At 47.1% G+C, this 20,178-nt stretch overlaps 1 protein-coding gene across 1 annotated transcript in view; it reads left to right on the forward strand.

Annotated features, from left to right (window-relative positions):
* Positions 1-19,380, forward strand: part of LOC109309841 (protocadherin gamma-C3-like) — a 23,610-nt gene extending 4,230 nt beyond the window's left edge. The window contains exons 3-5 of the mRNA XM_019534710.1: positions 687-698; positions 15,177-17,393; positions 19,255-19,380. Coding sequence (XP_019390255.1) covers positions 687-698; positions 15,177-17,393; positions 19,255-19,380 — 2,355 coding nt within the window. The remainder of the gene's footprint in view (positions 1-686; positions 699-15,176; positions 17,394-19,254) is intronic.
* The last annotated feature ends 798 nt before the right edge of the window (positions 19,381-20,178 follow it).

Consider the following 20,178-nt stretch of genomic DNA (forward strand, 5'->3'; position numbering starts at 1 on the left):
GGCTGCAGGTCTCGGACGTCAACGACAACGCGCCGCTCTTCGAGGAAGCGTCGTACAGCGCCTACGTGGCGGAGAACAACCCGGCGGGGGCGTCGCTTCTCCGCGTGCGAGCCTCGGACCCCGACCTGGGCCGCAACGGCCGAGTCACCTACTCGCTGGTGAGCCCCGGCGGCGGCGGGGACAGGAGCGCGGCGGGGGCGCCGGCCTGGGCCCACGTGTCGGTGCAGGCGCAGAGCGGGGCCGTGGTGGCGCAGCGCTCCTTCGACTACGAGCAGCTGCGCGAGCTGCAGGTGGAGGTGGAGGCGCGAGACGGCGGGGCGCCGGCGCTGAGCAGCAGGGTGACGGTGCGCCTCTTCGTCCTGGACCGCAACGACAACGCGCCCGAGATCCTGTACCCCGCGCCGGGCGCCCTGGAGGTGGTGTCGCGCTCGGGCGCGGCGGGCTGCCTGGTGAGCAAGGTGGTGGCGGTGGACGCGGACTCGGGCCACAACGCCTGGCTGTCGTACGAGCTGGTGGCGGCGGCCGAGCCGGCGCTCTTCACGGTGGGGCTGCGCAGCGGCGAGGTGCGGACGGCGCGCGCCCCGGCGGACGGCGACGGCGCCCGGCACCGCCTGCTCGCCGTGGTGAAGGACAACGGGCAGCCGCCGCTGTCGGCCACGGCCACGCTGCAGGTGGTGCTGGCCGAGAGCGCGCGCGAGGCGCTGCCCGAGCTGGCCGAGGCCGAGGCGGCCGGGGCCTCGGACTATTGGTCTGGCTTGAACATGATTTTGGTGATCGCTCTCGCTTTGGTGTCGTTTCTCTTCCTTGTTACAGCCATTCTTGTTTTAAGTTTGAAACACCAGAGAGCTGGGAGCTCCCCGGCTCTGGAGTCCTGCAGTAAGGAGTTTTATTCCAGTCTCGGCCCTACGTTTTCGTGCAACTACAGCAACGGTACCCTGCCGGTACCATATTCCTACGAGGTGTCCGTCGCTGAGGAGTCGGGCCAGAAAGACTTCGTCTTTCTCCGACCGGGTCAAGCGGCTTTGACCGAGAGTCTCCTCTCTGCTGAGGATTCCGGCATCGGGAGCGAGTCTGGCAGGGGAAACCCTAGTCCTGACAGCCAGGCCCAGGTAAGTCGTCTTGCTTTACTACAGCTCACCCTATAGTGCAGAATAGTGGTTTAGCTTCCCCGCAGCCCTGCCACACCTGAAGTGGCTTTTAATATGCCTTCGCTTTAGCAGATATGCTGCACAGGTTAATAGGGAAAATCCCATTAATCTCTTAAATCCCAATCTGAACAATATAATTTGTATTAAAATACTAGAAAAGTGCCCTGTCCACATGTAGGAGTCTCTGCTTCCCGTGTGCAAAACATGTCTTTATAGTCTGAGTACTTTTCGGTTAATAATCTGCTTCTTTGTATTTTATTGGGGAAATTTTTGGTCTGGAAAAGTCCAGTTCCAGATCCTGTTCCATCTACTGAGCACTTACCTGGGATCCTTTTCCATCTTGCCCAGGTCCTCGAAAAAAACGTGAAGATTATTGGCTCTCCTGTTGGCTACTGTTTGTGACTTGTCTTATTTATGACTAAGTGTATACTGGGTCCAGTAAAATAAGTTTCTTAAGACTTTTTTTTTATGGACATTAGCAGAGTAGAACAGGATCACAGTCTAGTACCTAAATACATTTTGGCACCTTATAGGTCAGTCAAGATTAGGCCTCCCAGTGTCTTCCTTTCTATGTTGGAAGTGCTGAAGTCATAAACTCATTGGACATAAGAGGAATTTAAAAATGATTATACAATTCTTCCTAATATTCTGATATGTTTCCAAATTGAGGCACATCATATGAGGGCTTAACGTCTCCTGATGAGGTATTTCCACAATTTACCCTGTCAAGTTACTCCCTTTCTTTAAATATCCTTTTAACTCCTAGCATTTTTCTAATATCTCACTGGAGAGTCCTCTTGGCAATTTTTCATCTTTGCTCCCGCATGCTGCACTTCTATAATAACTAGTGACATCACTTCCCTTTTTGGTAACATATAGTTTATTTTTGGTGTATCATCTACTCCGCTTTGAGGTTACTCAAGGCCTCTCTCTTTCCGTTACAAGCATGTTGTTTTATCCAAATGCAGTTTTTAATACAGTGTCTGTAGAAGATTTTTGAGGCCAAAATCTTTTCATCCTTGAACCCACATAACAGAAGAAGATATGCGCTCTTACGTTGTCTCCAACAGCGTGTGTTAGCTATAAAATATGGGGCAAAAGGGTAGTTTGGCATATGGAATTAGAACAGTAGTATTGTCATTATACCTCTGTCAGGAGTTCCCTTGGTTCTTGATTCTGCCAACAAATTTGTCAAGTGTGGTGGTGGCTTTCCTGTGTTAAAAAAAATAGAGACTTCATATAGAATTGCACTGTGATTCATTCTGAAAATAAGATTTTAGTCCTGGCTGGTAATAAATATTTATTAACTCTGTGTTAGCTGTTTTTTGTGGAAGATAGTATAAACGTATCCTCTTTGTCCTTATGCAGTTAATAAATTAAAAATACTTATGTCTGAAAACCTGTTCACAATGAGATAAATGCTGGGTGGAGCAAACTGTCCCAGTAGGTTGTTGAGGAGATTAACTGATGAGTAGGGATCCTGGTTTTCTCTTATAAAAAATAATCCCCAATTTTCAGTTGACAAAAAGTAACCTAAAATCCACATTTTTCCATAGTTAAAAATGAAACACCACTCTATCTATATCTATATCTATATAAATAAAACTCTCAAGAGAGGTCCAGGTTGATAATAGCAATACTTACAGGGCTGAGTAACAAGCAGCATGATGGTGAGGCCCACAGGGAAGATTGGGGGAGCTAATATAATGATTTTTTATCAGAGAAAACCAGGATTCCTGCTAATGAGAAACAAGGCAGCTGATTGTAATGAGGGCTGGCATGCAACTCTTTCATCAAAGGTTATTTATCTGGTGATCTGATTCTTTCTGTTGCCAGGATTTTAGAGACCAAATAAGAAATACAGTTAAATAGCATTGAGTAAAATGGTTTCCAGTAGAAAGAGGCCACATTCCATGACAAATTAACTTAAAACATGTTATATTGTTTTGTTTCTATTTTTAAAAAGTAGAGAAATAATTGTGTGAAATATCAAGATGCTTTATGATCATATACTGCAGCAGAATTGTCCTATAAAGCCTACTGAATATTTCTGCTTTTGGTGTATCTAGATGGTTAGTTATATTTTTAATAATTGCAATATTTGGACTAGGAAGGAAAGTTATTATTCAGTAAATAACAGTTAATAAAGCCTGATAAATGTGGTAGGAGAAAAACAATTAAAGGTAGGAGAAAAACAATTAAAGGTATTTCCAAAAAGTCAGGATATTTTCTAATTTTCAGCACTGATTTTATCTGAACCAAGATCCAGATCTTTTATGCCAAAAAATAAAAGACTCCAGCACTTGTGTCAAGGTTCATGTCTAATTTGAAGAGTGTGATGCTATTGTCTGTGTCCTGAACTGTGGTTATTTCTTGCTTAAGCTACCTGTAGGAAAGAGAATAACATCAAGTTGTTTACATAGAGGCCTGTGATATGGGACATTGGTATAATTAGAAGAGCCAGAGATAAACTACAGTAAGTGAAATCAATATTTCAGTTAAATAGATCTTTTGGCATGGATCAAGTTAAACAGTAGGTGCTAGTGGGCAAACTGTTGGAATCTTTTGTACTAGGAACATAAATTACTTCTGGCAGGTCACCTCTTCCAGAATGAAGGATGCAACATCTCCATTATAAACCTGTTTGCAGGGGTTTACAGGCTTAGTTGTAAATATTTATTACAGATTTAACTCTCATATGAAGCAAATTGAATATATAATTTTCTTTTTCACAGTTTGTAATATTTATTTATTCATTTTAATAAGAAAAGCAATATATTAGTCTTCAGAATTTCTGAAGTGTGGCTTCACATACTTTTGATGTGATTTAACTTTCAACACATATCATTAGGTATTCACGAAAGGAAATAACTGAGAAAAAGAATATCTTGACCCATCAGTCATATATAAAATAAGATTAATGTTGAATCTGATTTTAAAATTATGAAATATGTAGTGTCTCTTGCTTCTCTGTTCTTTTCAGATCTGAAAGCAAAGTGATGAAAATCATACCAGAACGATGTGAACATAAAGGGCCTGCTTTTCTGTAGCTCAGCACCTTCCATGCTCTTTTATACCAATGGTAACTTTGGCAGCATTTTACACCTCCTTTGCTTGTGCAAATAAAAACACAAGGTGCAGGACAACAGACAGGTCTGGTCAACATTTCCAACCATGTTCTGCAGCAGAAAGAGGTTCAAAAGAGTTTAAATGAGCTTCAGGAAAACAGGTGACTATCTGGATATAATACTGAATTAGCATTCTTTCTGAATCTAATAAGGTCTGTTATTAATTAGCTGTGCAATTTAAACTTGATTTAAACATGTCTTTGAAATAACTGAAATGTTTGTGTTAATCATACCCTATGAACTACACAATTTATGATCAAGTTTCATTGTAGGGAAGTGGTAGCATGATGATAAATTTGAATGCTGAAATTGTGTAAATTCCTTGTATTAATGTCTTTCTTTGGAGAAGGGTATCCAGGTTGTAGCTGTATTTGTTTAGAGGAAAAGGTATTCAGGACTCATAGTGGCGCTGATATCTTTTACTAGACCAACAAGATTTTTGCAAAAAAAAATTCTTTAATTGCAAGCTTTTGGGCACCAACACCTGAAATTATTGTTGGTTTGGTGAAATATATCATCTCTACTATGAGTCCTGATTGCCTTTTCTTTGAGAGAGTCTGTTCTTCTATTATGTAGGTGACTGCTGCTCCTCTGGATCATGGTGTACACATAAAAAGGTCTATGACCATTCCACCAAAACCTTCACCAAGTGTGCCTAGGTAAGGGTTTGGAGGAGTAGAGGCTGCCCAAGACTTATTACCCCCACCACTTTATACCATTGAGATAGAATGCAAAGGCCAGACCAAGTCCAAACATTCAGTGCCTCAGTGCTTGTAGCTGCTGCAGAGTAACAGATAAGAACTACTGTTGACTGCCTAATGCCTTAGTGAGGGCACATTTCTGTCAGGGTGATGTCCTTTAGCTTTTCTCCAGTGAAGACAGTGGGGTCTAGGGTTTTAAGGTTCCCATACTTGCCTTACTCTGGAGGTTGCAACGTTGTGATCATTTTTAGGACCTATCCTGCCACAGGTAGTCATGCCACATTGCCACCAGGCCCTCCAGTCAGATTTCATAGACATTAGGGCTGGAAGGGACCCCGGAGGATCGAGTCCAGCCCCCTGCTCAAGAGGCAGGAAGTCAGCTGAGGTTATCGGATCTCAGCAAGATAAACATCCACATTTCTCTTGAAGGTTCAATGTAGGTGTTTGAACCACCTCTGATGGCAGACTATTCCAGACCCTGGGGGCTTGGACAGTAAAAAATTCTTCCTTATGTCCAGCCTAAAACAGTCTTGCAGTAGTTTAAAATGGTTCAACCTCGTCATCCCTTGGGGCGCTCTGGTGAACAACTGTTCCCCCAGATACTGGTGGTCACCCCGATAAACTTATAGGTGGCCATCAGATCACCCCTGAGCCTGCACTTTTCCAAGCTAAAGAGCCACATAGCTTTCAGCCTGTTGTCGTTATGTCTGTTTTCCTGACCTCTGATCATGCACGTGGCTCCTCTCTGGACTCTCTCAAGCTTCTCCACATCCATTTTGAATTGTGGAGCCCAAAACTGGATGCAGTACTTCAGCTGCTGCCTCACCAAGCCCAAGTACAACGGGAGAATGACGTCCTGGGATTTGCTTGAGAAGCATCTGTGGATGTAAACCAGTGTTCTGCTCACTTTACAAGCCACAGCATCGCATTGCAGGCTCATGTTCATCTTGTGGTCAATCATGACCCCCAAGTCCCTTTCGTCCATAGTGCTAGCCGGCGTAGCACTGCTGAGCCAATAAGGATGCTACAGGTTTTTTCTCCCATGGTGGAGAACCTTGCATTTTTCAGTGTTCTCATGTCCGCCCATTTCCTGACCCCGTCCAGGTCAGCCTGGATCACCCTCCTGTCCTCAGGTCTGGCTGCTTCACCCCAGAGTTTGGTGTCATCGGCAAACTTGGCCAGTCCGCTTCTGACTCCTATGTCCACATCATTAATGAAGATATTGGACAAAATAAATCCAAGGACAGAGCCTTGGGGGACCCCACTGGTCACAGAGCACCGTGACGATTGACTTCCATCAGCTACCACCCTCTGGGTCCGACCATGGAGCCAATTCCCCAGCCAGCAGATTGTGATGGACCCAAGGCCACAGTTGGCCAGTTTTACCAAGAGGTGATCATGGGATACCATATAGAAGGCTTTTTTGAAGATATATGACATCAATCTCCTCTCCCTTGTCCAGGTGATAGGTGACCTGGTCATAAAAGGAAATGAGATTGGTCAAGCAAGACCTACCCGCAACAAACCCATGCTGGCTATCCCTCAGGATGTTGGCGTCAGCCAGTCTGTTAAGAACAGCCTCTTTAATAATCTTTTCTAAGACCTTTCCCGGGACAGAGGTCAGGCTGATGGGCCTGTAGTTTGCCGGATCCACTTTCCTCCCTTTCTTGAAGATAGGCACCACATTGGCCTTCTTCCCATCTTTGGGCACTTCAGGTTTGTACTTCCCTCTCCAATTGAGGAAATTATTGGCAAGGCAGTGTGCTGTGGAGGGACACAACAGCCCAGCAGCCACCTTGTCCCCTATAGAGTCAGGTTCACTCAATCAATTACTTAACTATATACAGATTTATTTTCACAACAAAACCATTAAAGGGTAAGGACATCGATTGTATATATATGTACACATTTACAAAACAATAAACCCTATAAAATACACACACACACACACACACAGATATACCACACCCAGTTTGTGGGGGCCCTCTCCAATGGGGACCCTCTCTTCAGGGCAACTTACTACTACTCCACAGTCCCAAGAGAGCCTCTTGTTCTCCAGGTCAAGCTCTGTCCCTACTGGGTTTTCCTGCTGCCTGACTCTGCTGCTACCGTCCTGGTATAGGGCCACAGGCACTTCTGTGTGTAGTGGACACTTCGCCTTGTGCTAGGGACTAGAGGCCTGGACAGCCTTGTGCAGCACTGGGGCTTGGTCTCTTACCAGACCCTCTGGGCTGCGTCATCTGCACTGAGGTGCTGCCCCATGTCAGCAGCTGTAGACCCGAGCCACCTCAAGCGGCTTCCAGGGTCTCTCACCCTCGGTGCAGCACCTCCTGCATTGAGCTCCCAGCCTTGTTCCAGGGGTTGAGGACCTGAGCCATCCCAGGGGCTCCAAAGATCCTGTTCCATGCACCGGTCTGTGCACTGTCTCTGGCCGCACACCAGAGGTTGCAGACCCGAACTGCCTCACGCAGCTCCCAGGGTCTGGACGCCGTGCTGCACATGGAGAACCTAACCACTGGAGCTGTTCCCTGCTCCCCACTGATAGAAGTATTCAGGGGCTCTTCAGTCATATCCAGGACCAGTTCTTCTGTATAGTTAAACTAATTCTGTTAAAAAGAGAACCACAAGTTATTGATCAAGGTAATACATCAAAAATACACTGGAAAATAAATATAAAGAGAACCAGGGATTGATTTGGTTTTAATGATGGTGCCACGGTGATCTTGATGGTGTTAATCATAGATGGGTTAGCAGGAGACCTGTTGAATGATATCAGTGGGTCTCAAACTTTTTATACTTGAGGCACCCCAGATGGACATGAGGCACTCAGCTCTTAGCTTTTACCTGTTGTTTGACTACAGAAAAATAATAGAACAATTCTTCTGTTACAAATAACTCAGGAGGTTTCAATGTTACGGACTTCTATTTGAAATCTCTGGGTTTACCATGTCAATCATGTTTGCACATGTCATAGTGTTAACATTGTCTAGCACCCCATGTCACCCCTAAAAGGATCTCAAGGCATCCCAGGGCTGCCTGACACCCTAGTTGAGAATCACTGAATTACATTATTTAATCTTAGCCCCTATATCCTCTCTCAACCACTGGTTCTCAAACACTGTAGTGATATGTGGAAACCAAATACTTTGGGTGATGAAAGGGAAATGGATTGTTGAGAGTTCAGATAAATGGATTGAAATTGAAAGTGGAGATGGGAAAGGATGGGAGTGAGGACGGCACTGGGAAACGAGGCACCCGTGGGTCCCACAACATTCTCAGCCCCTTCTCACATAACAATTAAAATGTACCAACTACTGTCTTTCTGAAGCAGTCCCCCTTTGAAAGGGTTCAAAATACATGTGTCCACTTATCCATTGTTCTTCTGACTGAAATTGTATGAAAACTATGTGTCTGCCACTCTTCATGTGCAGTCATGAATGTCACCTAGACTGCTTCAATGAATTGGCTGTTAGTAAATGATTCCATGTTAAATTGCCCTTGACTTGCAAGAATTTATGTCTCATTCTATTCGTAGCACATCACCATGGTTAATTTCCATTCTGAAAAAACACAACTTGTTTATTTACTCCAAGCATTCAGTCGAAACATGTCTTTCCCCTCCAGCAAAAGCCTTTCAACATATTAATGGAATTGTTATAATTTCAGATGTCGTTAAACCCATCATCCTCGCAGTTTCATGGCACCTAAACAAGAAAAAGTCTAGGTATTGCAGTGGAGGGGTTAAACTTCCTTCTATGACAAACATGAATCAAGCCTTTATTTTATGACAAACATGAAAAAGCCAATCACTTTTTGCAGAAGGTTGCCCCCAACTGGAAATGGATTCCTGCTCAGTGGGGCAAGTGAGACAAAAACTGTAGGGTATCATGCTAGCTTGTGTGATGTTGGTTACAGAAATTGGCATGCTGTAAGCATGCAGCCTCATGGGCTGCTGAGCTCCAGCAGACCTTTGTTACAAGAATACAATAAGCACTTTCCATATTTTATACATTAAAGTTTAGCATGAGATAGAAAGATGGAGTGACATTGCTCTATGAGACCCATTCAGTTTGGCAGGTGTTAGCACAGAGGACACATTGATAGGAAAAGAAGCATGGACACCAGGAAACACATGGGAAGTGTAGCCAAATGCCAGATGACATATAACAGGCTTCCACCAGCCCTCCTACTTTGCTCTCCTACTTTGGTGTGAGGGCTTCAAATATAGTATAAGCAGTGTGAAATAAAGTCCCCGTAATGGGGATGGATGTGGCTATCCACACCTAATATTCCTGGCTTGTCATCTAATGCTGTATGTATGCCACTGATGACAGGTGTGCAATTGTGCAACTGCCATCCTAAGAGGTGTACCATAGTGATAGTGACAATGAAATATCCCATTTTACTCTTTTACTGTGCCCAACTGGTTAACTCCTGCATTCTTGATCTTGAACTGATTTCGTTTCATTTTTCCATAGCTGTGCAGTTCTGGACTGCACTGACAGCCTCCCTCCTACCTGCTCCACCCCTGTTTCCCTTCTGCAATACCCATTCCAGGTCTCAATCTACTTTTCTAGAATACCAAATGAATGCCTTGATTTGTAGGGAGTCAGTTGCTACTTCCCAGGCCTGGGGGTGTTTTTACATCACGTCGGTGTTCTTCATTACCCTGTAGAGGCATTGTGCATACAACATAAATACAATGTTCCATGGCTGTGTCTTTCTTCCTTCTTTATCATCCATCATGGCAGATAATTTTAGGTCTTGAAAACTAGGGTATTCGAATTTAATGGAAAAGGTAGGGTAGAAAGAGAGAAAGGAGAAGAGACAGACAATAAACTGTAATAGGTGTCCCATTCTTGTGTACATTTGGGTGCATTTGAGGTAATTTTCCTGATGTTGTTCTCACTCTTCCTCTCTTTAATTCAGGCGAAATCATAGATTCAGAGAAAATTAGGGTTAGAAGGGACCTCAGGAGGTGACCTAGTCCAACACCCTACTCAAAGCACTACCATCCCCATCTTTGTCTAGCTGGGTCTTAAAAACATCCAAGGCTGGAGATTCTACCACCTCTCTGGGTCACCTGTTCCAGTATTTTACTACCCTCCCAGTGAAAAAGTTTTTCCTAATATCCAACTTAAACTTCCTTTGCTGCAACTTGAGACCATTGCTCCTTGTTCTATCATCTACCACCATCAAGAAGAGTCTAACTCCATCCTCTTTGGAACCACCAGGTAGTTGAAGGTTGGTAGTAAATCCCACCTCAGTCTTCTCTCCTTTAAACTACATAAACACAGTTCCCTCAGCCTCTCCTGATAAGTCCTGTGCCCCAGCTCTATAACAATTTTTGTTCAATTTATCTACATCCTTTCTGTAGTGGGGGGCCCAAAACTGGATGCAATACTTCAGATGTGGCCTCACCAGTCCCCAATAGAGGGAAATAATCACTTTCCATGATATGCTCATAGCACTTCTGCCAATGCAGCCCAGTATGCCATTAGCCTTCTTGGCAACAAGGACATACTTTTGGCTCATATTCAGCTTATTGTCCACTATAACTTCCAAGTCCTTTTCTGCAGAGCCGCTGCCTAACCAGTCAACCCCCTTCCTATACCAGTACATGGGATTGTTCTGTCCTAAGTGCAAGACTTTGCACTTGCCCTTATTGAACCAATATTAGATTTTAGTCCAGTTTTCTGTCCAACTTACTGTCTGTTCATCAAACCTTCACTTCCTTTGCTTGTCTGTAGAAATGCTGTGGGAGACCATATCAAAAGCATTATTAAAATCAAGGTATACCACAACCACTGGTCTCCCTGCATCAACAGAGCCAGTCATTTCATCATAGAAGGCAATCAGGTTGGTTAGGCAAGATTTGCCCTTGGTGAATCCATGCTGACTGCACATAATCACCTTCTTCTCCTCCAAGTGCTTAAAAATGGATTCCTGAAGGACCTACTCCATGATTTCTCCAGTGACTTAGATGAAGCTCACCAGTCTGTAGTTCCCTGGATCCTCCTTTTCCCCCTTCTTAAATATAGACACCATATTAGCCCTTTTCCAAACATCCAGGACCTCTCTTGATTACAATGAGTTTTCAAAGATGATGGCCAGTGGCTCTGCAGTCACATCTGCCAACTCCCTCAGCACCCTACAATGTATTCTGTCCATCCCCATGGACTTAATAGATTTCATAAGACATTTGGGCTGGAAGGGACCCCGGAAGATCGAGTCCAGCCCCCTGCCCCAGGGGCAGGAAGTCAGCAGGGATCATAGGATCCCAGCAAGATAAGCATTCAAATGTGTCTTGAAGGTGTTCAAAGTGGGCGCTTGAACCACTTCAGGTGGAAGTCTGTTCCAAACCTTGGGGGCTCGGACAGTGAAGAAGTTCTTTCTTATGTCCAGCCTGAATCGGTTACAGTGGAGTTTGTGACCATTCGATCTTGTCATCCCTTGGAGGCTCTGGTGAACAGACGTTCCCCCAGATCCTGATGAGCACCCCTGATAAACTTATAGGTGGCCACCAGATCACTCCTGAGCCTGTGCTTTTCCAGGCTGAATAGCCCCATTGCTCTCAGGCTCTCATCATAAGGTCTGTTTTCCTGACCTCTGATCATGTGTGTGGCTCTCCTCTGCACCCTTTCAAGCCTCTCCACATCCTTTTTGAATTATGGAGCCCAAAACTGGATGCAGTACACCAGCTGCGGCCTCACCAAGGCCGAGTACAACGGGAGAATGACATCCCAGGATCTGCTTGAGAAGCATCTATGGATGCAAGCCAGCGTTTTGCTCACTTTACTAGCTGCAGCATCACACTGAAGGCTCATGTTCATCTTGTGGTCAACCATGACCCCCAAGTCCCTTGTATATGTCCCACTTTATTAAATAGTCTCTAACCTGTTCTTTTGCCACTGTTGGCTGTTTACCTCCTCCCTGAACTGTGCTTCCAGGTGCTGTAGTCTGGGTGCTGACCTTGCCTGTGAAGACTGAGGTGAAAAAGGCATTGAATACTTCAGTCTTTTCCTCATCATCTGTCACTAGGTTGCCCCCCATATTCAGTAAGGCTCCCCTACTTTCCCTGACGTTCCTTTTGGTGCTGACATACTTGTGTAAACCCTTCTTGTTACCCTTCACATCCCTTGCTAGTTGCAACTCCAGTTGCACTTTGGCCTTCCTGACTTCATTCCTGTATGCCCGAGCAATGCTCTTATACTTATCCCTAGTTGTCTGTCTAAGCTTCCACTTCTTATAAGCTTCCTTTTTGTGATTTAGCTTACTGAAGAGTTCTCTGCTAAACCAAACTGGTTTTCTGCCATACTTGCTAGTCTTCCTGCAAAGAGGGATGGTTTGTTTCTGACTCTTAGTAAGGTTTCTTTAAAATACAGCCAGCTCTCCTGGGCTTCTGTCCCCCTCAGACTGGCTTCCCAGGGGGTCCTGTTGCTGAGTTCTCTGAATGAGTTGAGTCTGCTCTTCTGAAGTCCAGGGTCCTTAGTCTGCTGCTCTCCATCCTTCTTTTCCTCAGGATCCTGAGCTCAGTCATTTCAAGGTTGCTGGTGCCCAAGTTGCCATCAACTAGTACATTTCCCACCAGTTCTCCCCTGTTTGGGAGCAGCAGGTCAAGAAGCACATGGCACCTAGTTGGCCACTCCAGCACTTGCAGAAGGAAGGTGTCCCCGGCACTCCAAAAACTTCCTGGATTGCTTGCACACTGCTGTATTGTTCTCCCAGCAGATGTCAGTGTGATTGAAGTTCCCCATGAGAACTAAGGCCTGGAATCCAGAAACTTCTGCTAGCTGTTTGAAAAAAGCCTCATCCACCACTTCCTCTTGGTTTAGAGGTCTATAGCAGACCCTCCACCATGACATTACTGGAGGTAAGTAGCTAACTGCGATTTCTCAGGAAGAATACCCTGTTGCCCATATTAGCTTGTGCTTCCTCCAGGTCACTCACTTCCTCACAGAAGTCAACAAATTACCCCAAAGAATTCAACACCTTCCTTCTTTCCTCCTCAGTTCTATTTTCATCTGGGTATTATTCAACAGGCACAGGTTTGGTTTTGTAGCTTAACATGTTAGCCATCATTTCCATTTGTTCTTGCTGGGTGATTATCACAGTGCTTGGAAAAAAAGGTTTGTCATCAAATTATTGCCACGAAAGGGGATTATAGTTTGTCTTCTATAGCTGGTGTCTCCTGTAGTTCGGAAATAGCTATGTGTGAACAGAGCAGTGGGTGGGAAGAGATAACGGTCTAATGACAGCTGGACCAGCTGATGTCCTTATCTAGGCATGATGGTTGGCTCCCGTGCAAAGCTCAGGGCAGAGTATGCCCTATCCTTGACCTTACTGTCCCAGTCATTGGCTTAGCTGCTGAACAGGCAAATCCTGTTCAGCAATGCAATCCTGATGACAGAGTAGACTAAAAAAATCTGCCCAGACCTCCAGAAGAAGTCAGGAGGACTTGGTCATCTGAAGGGATATTTCTCATCGTGCTGCTTTGAAACCTCTTAGAAAAGATGTTGAACTGACACGTGGGTTGATACTGGGCCAACTCGGATCCATTTCCATTTCCATCTAAGGTGGGCAAAGATCAGGGTCTTGGCAGGAGCGCCTGTATTACATGTCTCGATGGTTGTAGGTGTTGCATTTATTGAGCCTTTCTCCTCTCCTCTACTGTGCTCCGGGGGACTATAGCTATCTCTCCATTTCCCCCTCGCTTTGCTGATGGAGTCTCCTTGTCCCTTCCCCCTCCCAAACTACTCGCTTTCAGCCTTTCATTGCCAGTACAGCTGCTAGAGAGCCGCTGCCTTTTGCTGTGACGGTCGCTCACTGCTTCCACCGTGGTAGTCCTTACTGGCTCTGCTCTTCCCTTGTCTTCCGAGCTCCACGGCCGAAATGTTGCACTTCATGGCCCTGCTTCCGGTGCCTGCGCGTGGTATATTGCTGTGGAGTTCTTGTCTTTTCCACCAGAGATAAGCCCCGTATGCCTGGATTGAAACGATGTTCTTCCGAAAGTTTCGCTTTGGATAGCTTTGAACCGTAGACCCTCTAACGAGATCGAATAAAATGTGCCAGCGGCTCTCTGCTGGGTTACGTTTTTCTTTCAGTCGACAAAGGAAATCCCCGTAAGGTCGGGAGGCGATCAGCATGTCAGACGAGGAGAGCATTTGCTTTCAGGAGTGTGATGCAAGTATTCCGGTTCTGAGAGACTTTTCTTCCCAGGAAATACTTAGAAGTAAGAAACACAGATTTCTGTGGGTGACAGTTTTTATTGGACTAACTGTTTCGTTGGACCTGGAATAATTAGGCGAGCTTTCAAAAAACTGCATGGCTGGGATAGATGAAGACAACCTTCAAGTGTACCTAAGGAAGAATGGGGCTGCATTTAAAGGCTTATCTAAGTTTATCCCAACCGTTCAGTCGATCCAATCAAAGGTCTCGCCCACAGAAATCCTTGCTTCTGGCATATTTCTTGGAACATCCCGACTGCAACATCACTTAACACTGAGAGGCAAGAAACAGCTTAAATACTACATGCCTGCGTGCCTGGGTATGTGCGTGATCTTCGAGGGCAGGATCTTGATTTAGCGTTACATCGTAGCAGTGTCGCGCCGCTGGGGCTGAGTCTCGGGCTCCCGGGCGGCTTGATAGCGCGTAGGACGCAGCTCCCGGCACTGCGCTTGCTCCGCCCGTGGGAAGCCGGCCGCGGCGCTCTCCGTGCAGTTATTGGCTGGGACTCTGTGTGCCGCTGTTGGCCAATGATGTAGCCGGGGATCTGGCTGCCGGTCCCGGCCGCGCTGGGATGAGGCTGAGGAAGCGAGAGCCAGGGAGTGAGTCAGTGCAGGAAAGCAATGCCGACTCTGCGCCGCACAGCCACGTCCCGGGACTGGCCGGGTCGCGCCATGAAGCGACGAGCTGAGGGTTTCTAAAGGAAACAAACCTTGTACACGCCTGCGTCAGAGCTGCCCTTCTGGGACATGAACGGCGCTGCTGGAAGGAGCCGCCGGGTCTCTAAACGGCAAGTACTTAGTCTTTTGTTTGTGTTTGGCGTTTCCGACTGGGCTTCCGCCGCAATTCGCTATGCGATACCAGAGGAAACGCAGAAAGGCTCCGCAGTGGGGAATGTGGTAGCGGACCTAGGGCTGGATATCAAGCGGCTGTCGGATCGCAGGCTCCGGGTGGTGTCTGGAAGCAGCAGGAAGTACTTTGGGACAGATCTGGAGACCGGGCTGCTGTTTGTGAAGGAGCGGATAGACCGAGAGGAGCTCTGCGGGGCTCTCTCTCCATGCACCTTGAGCTTTGAGGTTGTGGTGGAGAACCCGCTGGAGTTGTTCAGCGGCGCTGTGGAGATCCAGGACATCAATGACAACGACCCAGCTTTCCCCAGCAGCCAGATGAGACTGGAAATCAGTGAGTCGGTGGCGCCTGGAGCGCGCTTCCCGCTAGAGAGCGCGCAGGACCCTGACGTGGGGATTAACTCTTTGCAGACTTATTGGCTCAGCGCCAACCAGCATTTTGTGCTCAACGTGCAGACACGAGGGGATGGTAGCAAATATGCAGAACTGGTGCTGGAGAAGGAGTTAGACAGGGAGGAGCAAAAGAAGCTGCAGCTGGTCCTTACAGCCCTGGATGGGGGCAGCCCGCCCAGATCCGCCAGTGTGAACATACAGATTGATGTCCTGGACGCCAACGATAATGCTCCGGTCTTTAACCAGTCCACCTACAAAGCGAGTGTAAGGGAAAACACCCCCAGGGACACTCTGGTTGTCCAAACCAACGCTTATGACTTGGATGAGGGGCCCAATGGGGACATCGTTTTCTCTTTCAGTAGTCACACGCCTGCCAAGGTGCGAGAACTCTTTGCGTTGGACTCTGCTACTGGAGAAGTGAGAGTCAAAGGGGAGCTGGATTACGAGGAAGTGAAATTCTATGAGATTTATATACAAGCTAAAGATAAGGGTCCTTATCCGGAAGTAGCTCATTGCAAACTGTTGGTGGAAGTCATTGATGTAAATGACAATGCTCCGCAGATCCAAGTGACCTCCGTGTACAGCCCTGTGCCCGAAGACGCAGTTCCCGGGACAGTGATAGCTTTGTTGAGCGTAACTGACCCGGACTCCGGAGACAACGGGCTGGTAAACTGCTTCCTCTCCCATGGAATCGCCTTCACGCTCAGTTCCTCCCTTAAAAATTACTATACGTTGAAAACCAAAGCAGCCTTGGACCGGGAGCAGGAGTCTGAGTATAATATCACCGTCATAGCCAAGGACTCGGGCTCGCCCTCCCTGTCTGCGGAGAAACAGATATTGGTGGAAGTATCAGATGTCAATGACAACGCGCCCAGCTCTTCCCAACTCTCGTACGATGTTTATGTGGCAGAAAACAACCCCCCTGGTGTTCCAGTATTTAACGTCAGTGCCTCAGACCCGGACCTACACCAAAACTCCCGTCTCTCCTACTCTATCCTGGAGAACGGCCCCTCGAGCCACCCCCTGGGCAGGTATTTTTCTATTAATCGAGAGAATGGCACCATCTACCTCCTTGTTTCCCTGGACCACGAGGACCTGCCCGAGTTCAGAATGACGGTGCGTGTCCAAGATGGAGGCACCCCGGCCCTTGCCACCAACCTCACAATCCATGTGTTCGTCACCGACCAGAACGACAACGCGCCCACGGTCCTGTACCCGCGGCCAAACGGCGCGTCTTCCTACCCGGAGATGATCTCGCCTGCAGTCAGCGCCGGTCACATGGTCACCAAGGTCATAGCCTGGGATGCGGATGCGGGATACAATGCTTGGCTCTCTTACATCCTCCTTTCGGCCACCGACGCCAGCCTCTTCTCGGTGGAGCTGCGCAGCGGGGAGATCCGCACTGCCCGCCAGCCGCGGAAGGACGACGCTCCTATGCAAACCTTGGTCATCTTAGTAAAAGACAACGGGGAGCCCGCTCTGTCTTCCAGCATGACCGTCACCGTGACTGTGATGGAAAGGGCAAAGGAGGCCCTGCGGGACGCCACCAAACTGGCCACGACGCGTGACAAAAAGAACCATTTGACCTTCTATCTAACCCTGGCTGTGATCTTGGTCTCCGTGACCTTCTTTGTCACCGTGATAGCAGCGGGCATCTATAAGTTTTACAAATGGAGGCAATCCAGGGACATTTGCGGCAGCTCCAGGAGCTCTCTGTACAGAACACCGGGGCCTTTCAACCACGTGGATGCTGTCCGGAGCGGGTTCACGCCCCCGAGTTTTTACCAGCAGACGTATCTCACCACGAACTCCCACCACAGCGACTTTCTGGGGAAAAAGCCCTTGACCTCCAGCCCCCTTGGGAGCTGCCAGAACACACTGAACTGCTGCGAGCCGGGACTGTACCACCAGGTGTTAGGCGCACAGGGCAGGCTTTCTGCACCCTGCCAGGTAACGTAGCCTTCTTACACTTCTTGTTAACATGTAGGCAGTTCTCGGGCAGAGGTGATCACAGATCAAAGCACTGACTCTGGCCGCATACAACTGTACCGCAGCTTTCTGTTCGACTGGGATTTACTGAACAAGAAAAATATTGAATGACGCTAACCTTCCATGCCCACATTTGTCAGGCGTAAATAGGCTTTGGCGGTTTGTCTAGTGCCAGCCGGAAATAGATTTCCAGGGTTTACTTGCTCTACAACTATTGCTTTACTAATGAGGTCCGGGGATCCCTCTCACTACTACATTACTCGTATTGAATAGCTGCAGAATTAGTGCAAATGTCCTCTGGTTCAGGACACGCTGAGACTGCAGCACTGCAAACGGGGTAGTAGGCATTTATTTATTCAAATTAGCGCACGGGTAAATTTGGAAGGATCCTTGGTTGGTCAGGTAGGTGTTCATTGGGTATAAACGTTAACTTGAGACCTACTGTAATCTCTTCTCAAATAATCTATCTTCATCTGTTTTTAAGTTTTCTGTATAATGAAAACGTGAAGGGAAATGTTTGTTTTGGAGCTTTAAGCTTTCGAAAGGAAATCAGCTAATTAGTGTTAGCTTTAGCGATTTTCCCCAGTCTCTGTCCGCATATCCAGGACCTTCGCTATGCTTGGGAGTGCGTGGAGGTGAAAATCCAGACCTTATAGTTATGGAATTAGTATGGTGGACTGCGTGAACTGAGATGACTGAGAGGAGAAAGAGTCTGTTTTTCCGGTGCAAAGTAATATCTCGTGGGGACGGTGTAGATTTGTATCTTCAGTGCTTCTGAATTAATTCTATCTAAAGTCTAGGATGAATTAGAATACGATAATTTTGTATGTGGTTTCACATGGGGGGAAAACTGGATCTTAAAATAAGTAGGGATTCCTTTCTGATGACCTTGCTAGATGTGTAAGTTGTGTATGTAATAAGTGTTCTTAATATTTTTCATATTATATTTGTTGTCAAATAATTGATAAGAGAATGAGACTAGGCTACATTATTTGACTTTGACGGTCATCACTAGATATACTGAATGAGTTGGGTTGTAGTTGTGCTGACTTTGGTTCGAGTAGGACCCAGGGATGTAAACTCGGGGGGGGGTCCTTTGGTTTCACTTGGTTTCTTTATATTTTAAATAGCATTGAATTTTCACCTGAAAAATATTATTTGTCAAGAAATAATGTTGTAGGATATTTGCCTGTTTTTTTACCAATTGATTTTCTGCAATTAGACTTGCATAAGAGCTTCCAGTTAAATTAATCTGACTGATCTGAGTTAGAAAACATGCCTCTCTGCCAGGGCTGAAGCCCGGGGTTTCTTAGTCTGGTGTGGTATGCGGTTTGTGAGGAAAATACACAATTGTCAACACGCTACTAAAAAGTCACGTGAGTGTTGAAAGTGATGGGGAGAGAAATTCAGCATTTTGTAGACGTGCAGGAGTAACACGTATGGGAAAGCAGTGACAAATTAATCTTACGGGTTTAATATTTCCTCTGCTTTGCTCATTGGCTGAATCCCCTGGCGCTGTCTGCCAATGAGGTGCTGAAATCAGCGTGAATGGAGCCTGGAAGCCGGGAAAATGCAGCATAACCCTGGGAGGGCTGGCGAAGCACAGGCAGCAATAGCGAGAGCAGAAGAGAAGCCTGTCTTCGGCAGCAGCCAGCTTGATTGTCATGGCATCATTATTAAGATTCAGCGCCCTGGACCCGGAAAGGTCTTGCCTGTTGCGGGCAACGGTGGGAATTAAGCTGCAGCAGTAGGGGCAGGTAGCTTCTTTTTTTCTCTTGCCATTTGACATCATTTCGGGATAGATCCGTTGCTGTGTCCAGAGGAATTCGGAGAATATGCCAAAGTTCAGGTATCGGATATCAGTTCCTTGCCAGTTCGGGAGCTGCAGGTGACAGGTGTGGCTAACCGGCAGCATTCCCGAATAGATCTGGCTTCTACTTCTAAATGATCGGATACATGGGAGGGGCCTTTTGGCATGTAGGATGTAACTATAATTTGTGACCGAAGATCCCAAGGCGATGGTGTTAGTGATAATCCTTCCTGATACCTGAAAAGAGAGATGCTTTTGGAAAACTGGGAGTCGATGTCCTCAGAACAACGGATCCGCTGGAGAAGGCGCAGGATCCTAACACGGGGGATCCCGCGCCTTCTCCATCAGGAGATTGCTATCGGCTGTAAAGTGATCGCCAGCGATCACTGTGGTCTGGAAGCGAGGAACCGCGGTGATGGGCGTCTCATTCAGGACCTTGTGCTGGGAAAAGCTTTGGATAGGGAGAAACAGGCAGAACATCTGCGGGGTTCTCCCAGTCCAGAGCTACTAGCAAAGGGCCACAGATGTTAAAGACAATTCCCCTGTCCTTGATTAGCTTGTGGTGCCATCCTGCCTGTCAAAGGTCGCTCGCCGTCACTTTGGGGGTGGCGTAGGGGGGCATCACGTAGGCGCTCCGTAATTACAGCACGCTGTTCACGATGCGCCCAGAAGCAGGGGATGGCGAGCGAGTGTTTCACCACGAGCCAGGGGCTGCAAGGGCGCTGCAGCGTCAAAGCGGGCGCCTGGATGGGAATGACGACGTCCTGGAAGTGACGCCAGCCCCGGTGCTGGAGCCATCTCTGAGACAGCGCCGGCGGAGGAAGGAGCGTGGGGAAGAGACTGCAGCGCCCTCCGGTCCCTGCCGCCCCTCCAGGGCGAAACCCGCCTTCCGCTTCCAGCTCTCCGTGCTCGCTGCAGTCGCGCTCGGGCCGTGGC

This window comes from Crocodylus porosus, unplaced genomic scaffold (assembly GCF_001723895.1).
Source record: "Crocodylus porosus isolate Cpor-Errol unplaced genomic scaffold, CroPor_comp1, whole genome shotgun sequence".
Lineage (NCBI taxonomy): Eukaryota > Metazoa > Chordata > Crocodylia > Crocodylidae > Crocodylus > Crocodylus porosus.